Here is a 4,739-nt window from a genome sequence, read left to right as displayed (position 1 = left end):
CAAGTGAAGCTCTCATGAGACAGGGACGCAGGGTGCTAACTTCCCTGATGTTATATTTAAAAACAGTGACTCCAGGCCCTTAAAGAAAAATATTCCTACCTGTAAAATGGGCTGATGTGGCCTTTAAAATGACTTACATTCATTTCAAAAGGAAAGGGAAATAATTTACATGTTTTCTAAAGGAAATGCTCTAAGAAAAGGTGGAGGGGACGCCTGGCTCCCATCCTGTGTCAAGGACGACGACACTTATTTTCATTTCTCTTCACGTGAACACAGCTCAGCGTCACACACTAGAGCAGTGGTTCTCAACCTTCCTAACGCTGCAACCCTTAATACAGTTCCTACCAGTTGCGACCAACAGGTTGAGAACAGCTGTGCTGGAGAATATTCACTGTCACAGGACAATACTTTCCACACAGAAACATCCCACGAGAAACTACCAGTAGGAGAAAACGGTTCCGTACCTTCATAACTTCCTCCAGATACCGTGTTGAGCTCCCATTTGCATATGCAGTTTGTACAACACCGAGATTTAAGCTTTCTCCAATCTAGACAAAAACACGGACGTCAGCTGACCATGGAAAGTCAGGAGCAAATTTAATGAGTTCTAAATGGAGGATAACAAATTTATCAGCCAGTTCAACTGTGGCCCGGTCCTGAGTTTGTGCAATAAATGACTAATGGAAATTCCCACGTACACCAGAAAAAGCGTAGAGACTTTTATTTTTTTTTGAGACCAGGATTCACTCTGTCACCCAGGCTGGAGAGCAGTTTATCACCATAGCTCACCACAGCCTTGAATTCCTGGGCTCAAGGGACAACTGGCATGTACCACCACACATAACCATGGCTAATTTTTTTATTTTTTTGTGTTGCCCAGGCTGGTCTTGAACTACTGGCCTCAAGTGATCCTCTTACCTCAGCCTCCCAAAGTGCTCAGATCACAGGCCTGAGCCACTGCACCCAGTCCCTAAAATACTTTTGAGCACTATTTAAATCTTCATTAAAGAAGCTTGTGACCTAATTTCCCCCCACCTTTTTTTTTTGACACAGAGTCTCAAGCTTTTGCCCTGGGTAGAGTGCTGTGACATCCTAGCTCACAGCAACCTCTAACTCAGGCTCAAGCATCCTCTCGCCTCCATTTTTCTATTTTAGTAGAGATAGGGATTTCATTTTTGTTCAGGCTGGTCTCAAACTCAGTGAGCTCAAGCAATTCACCTGCCTTGGCCTCTCAGAGTGTTAGGATTACAGGCGTGAAACACCACGCCTAAGCGTCCGTACTCTTTTATTTTTTTGATAAAGGTCTTTATTAAATTCTTAAAATATATCTTTTCTAGATTATAATTATTTCCAGTTACATCCAATACCTAAAGCTAACCTGAAAGAGATTTCCAAAAGAGCTAAACAAATCCCCCATTACTAAGCTCATCATCATCCTAGGAAATAAATCTCTCAGACGATGAAATTTTCTGTTAGAATTTGGAGTTTTAGGGAGTGATCATAGATCTCTCACTGATGTGTCAGTTATAAAGAAAGCAAAATTTCATTAATCTTCAGATCATAAGACTTAGCCAGTCTGAAGAAGAAGAGCACCTTTGGTTCCAAAGCCTATGCCCCGATGTTGAAATGACGGGAATACTACTACTTTTTAAAATTTCCAGGCCTATGTGAGGAATTTCTCATAAATTGTGCCTTTCCTACATTCAAACAACTGTGGGATACATCTTATCTCACAGGGTCGCCGACCCCCCATACCTCTAGCAGGAGCTCTTGAAGGAAGGTGCCGATCAGCGTTGCTATCTTGTCCCCGTCTATGAGGTGGAAGCGGCCGCCGGCATCGCAGTAGTAGTAAACGATTCTGTCTGCGTCTCCGTCAAAGGAGCAGCACCTCTCACTGGACTTCATCTCCATCCCTAGCACACAGGATAATTTAAAATGCACTTCAATCTAAGAAACAGAAAGTAAACTCCATATAGAAAAGATGTAGGTTTTCCTCTTAAAATTACCTTTTCAAATAAAAATAAATGTCTGTCTTTAAATAGCATATAGTTTACTGGGGGGTTTGTAGGTCAAATTCTTTCATGGCTAAGTGAAAAATGAATATTCAAAAACTACTTATGCTGAAACTTGATATAATACTAAAATAAAATTCTATTTTATAAGCCAGGTGGTTGGTGAGATAGGTTTTCCACAGTTTCTTTCAAAAGTACAGATATTTCTGAACACAGGTTACCTCATAGCACGAGAGTCAGCAGTGTAATTGAGATGTGGGCTTTAATCTAACAGAGCGATTGTATGTGTTCACACCACCAAGAACAAGCAGCACTGGTCACTGAGCGCGAAGAATCACCCCCGTGAGAGAGGACGGGTTTGGGAACCACTGCCTCAGATTGATTAGAAAATGCAGCTGTTCTTCAGCCAGGCCGGCCGCAGAGTGACACGTCCAACGTGGGATGACTGAGTGGTGACAGGCTATGTGGGACACTAGCGAGGGGCTGACCAGAGGGCACAAAGGAGCTCAGCGCAACAGAGGGACAGAACTGCACTGCCCTGGAGCGAGCGTCTAGACAAGCATGTCAGGAAAAGGCTCGCACTGAGGGCAGGAAACTGAACACTTCCTGCAGAGAGGCAGCTACTAGGCCTCTGTCCAGTTCTAGAGTGCACGTACTTTACAACAGGGGCAGCTATTCAACGGCAGGAGATTAATGCCACGTGAGAACAGACATGTTTTGATTTTGGTAAAAAGATGTCAGTGATTCTGATACATCAGAGAATCCACAGAATTTTCAGACAGCAGCACAGAGATACACATAGCAGACCAGACAAGGCACGCTGGCCAGTGTGGCCAGCAGGCTAACACGTTAACATCTGCAATGCAGGTAAATCCAGAGCACCTCTTCCTACAGCTCAGCTCCAAGAGCAACCTCCTCCTCACCCTCCCAGCATGGAAACCCTGCCTGCCCTGACAGTGATGGAGCGTCTCCCTTTCTGCAGTGTGTCTGTCTCACCCTGGTGAGGCATCTAAGCCAGCTGCTTGTGATCCACTGTCCTTTAGATCAGCGGTTCTCAGAGTGATCCCCAGACCAGCTCCATCAATAAACTGCCTGTGAACTTGACAGAAATGCAAATTTCTGCCCTATGCAAATCCTAGCCCTGACGGCCAGAACCAGAAACTCAGGAGTAGAGCCCAGGGTCTGTGTGCTGATGTGCTCCTAGCCCAGTCCAGGCACAAGCTCTGAGGACCACTTTCTGGTTATTCCTTCCCACCCAACTTCCTGCAGCCCATGAGTGCTGAGGACAGAGAGCAGACCATGCTTTCCATGGTACTGCCAATGGCTGGCCATGTGGTTAGCTCCTGGCCGCCGCAGTCTATCAGGGAGGAAGGCTTCTGAGAGCTCTGGAAAGAAATATTTACCTCCCATCCCACATACCCTGCGGAGGCTGTTGGTGGCTTTTCACAAAGTCAGCCCCACACAAGTGATTGAGCTTCCCTTTGGTCCCATCGTTAACCAGCTGCAGTGACAGCGCCTGTGCCAGATGGGGCTCCAGTTCCCGCAGCTTCAGGGCGCCCACGCCGTTTGCACAGTCGACTTTTATTGTCCTGTGCTCATCTCCACCGCAGGACGCCTTCAAAGGAAAGAGAACTGAGGGTCTAATCCGTTGGATCCACAAGCACTGAGTGTCTGTCACTGGTGGGCAGAGTTGGCCAGAACAAAGCCCTTGCTGTCATTAAACTTATATTTGGGGTGAGGATGGGCGGGAGGATGGATGGAAAAGCCCAACTTCCCTGGAGATGTTCTAGGCCACGAAAAGCACAGCAGACACCCCAAATGCACAGGTGTCCGTGTGCACACCCACGTGTGAGTGGCTGCCACATTAAGGGACCCTGCTTCAGTGAGGCTAACTTCTAATCAGCTTTATTTCCTTTGCTTAGAAAAGGAAGGAAGGAGGAGTGACATACTACCTAAAATGAACTGCTCAATTGATTATGCTACTTGATTAACTTGTTTGAATCATAACCATGTTTGAGAGATTGTTTACCTGTTTGGCAAGTTCCAGAAAAGCCCTGGAGAGCTTCTGGTAGTAGCCTTCTGTGGTGGCCTTTCCATAGCGTCCCCCTGTGTTCTGGCAGCACACCACGTAGTGCAGCTGGGGCGTGGTCAGCAGGCCGAGATCTGCAGAGACACCACAGCAGCGCACTGCTCAGTTAAAGGGACACACAGAGGCAGCACGCTGCTGGATTCTGCAAGATTCTGCCATGACACATCCTCTTGTCATGGCAGACATCTCTGAAAACACAAAAATACTAATTTCAAACTAACCAGATGCACATTGAACTACCCAGATGTCTCTATTGAAATATCACAGCTACAAGTCACACATGCAAGTGTAAAATATTAACCACTATTAGCAAAACCAACCACTTAGCACACAGGGGTCCAAATGTAAACAGCAGTCTGGGAAAGCGACAGTGGAGTCTGCTTCTGGTGACGCTGCAAACCACACAGGCAGACGAGTCACCCCTGGGGAACAACCAAAGTGCAGAGGACAGAGAAACATCTCTGAAAACAACTCCAGGGCTGCCAGTTACAGAGTCATCAGCCCAGAGTCGGTGTGAAGGCAGGAACTCCACCACTGAGCAAGAAAAAGGACGCCCACAGCTCAGAGGGGCTCCTGCAAAGTGCACCTGAGCTCCAGCTTCCAGTGTAAAAAGCCCAGCTGGTCCCAGACACAGCCTG

At 46.7% G+C, this 4,739-nt stretch overlaps 1 protein-coding gene across 2 annotated transcripts in view; it reads right to left on the bottom strand.

Moving 5' to 3' along the window:
* The window catches only part of PGM3 (phosphoglucomutase 3), a 22,549-nt gene that overhangs the window by 9,552 nt on the left and 8,258 nt on the right, over window positions 1–4,739 (bottom strand). For both annotated transcript variants that reach the window (XM_003801305.3, XM_023507782.1), the window contains exons 5-8: window positions 4,042–4,175; window positions 3,432–3,627; window positions 1,756–1,913; window positions 465–548 (exon numbers count right to left, since the gene is read on the bottom strand). In XM_003801305.3, coding sequence (XP_003801353.1) covers window positions 465–548; window positions 1,756–1,913; window positions 3,432–3,627; window positions 4,042–4,175 — 572 coding nt within the window. The remainder of the gene's footprint in view (window positions 1–464; window positions 549–1,755; window positions 1,914–3,431; window positions 3,628–4,041; window positions 4,176–4,739) is intronic.

This window comes from Otolemur garnettii, unplaced genomic scaffold (assembly GCF_000181295.1).
Source record: "Otolemur garnettii isolate 467f Iridium unplaced genomic scaffold, OtoGar3 scaffold00205, whole genome shotgun sequence".
Lineage (NCBI taxonomy): Eukaryota > Metazoa > Chordata > Mammalia > Primates > Galagidae > Otolemur > Otolemur garnettii.
The sequence above is the reverse complement of the archived record's forward strand: the minus strand, read 5'-3'. Positions and strand labels throughout refer to the sequence as shown.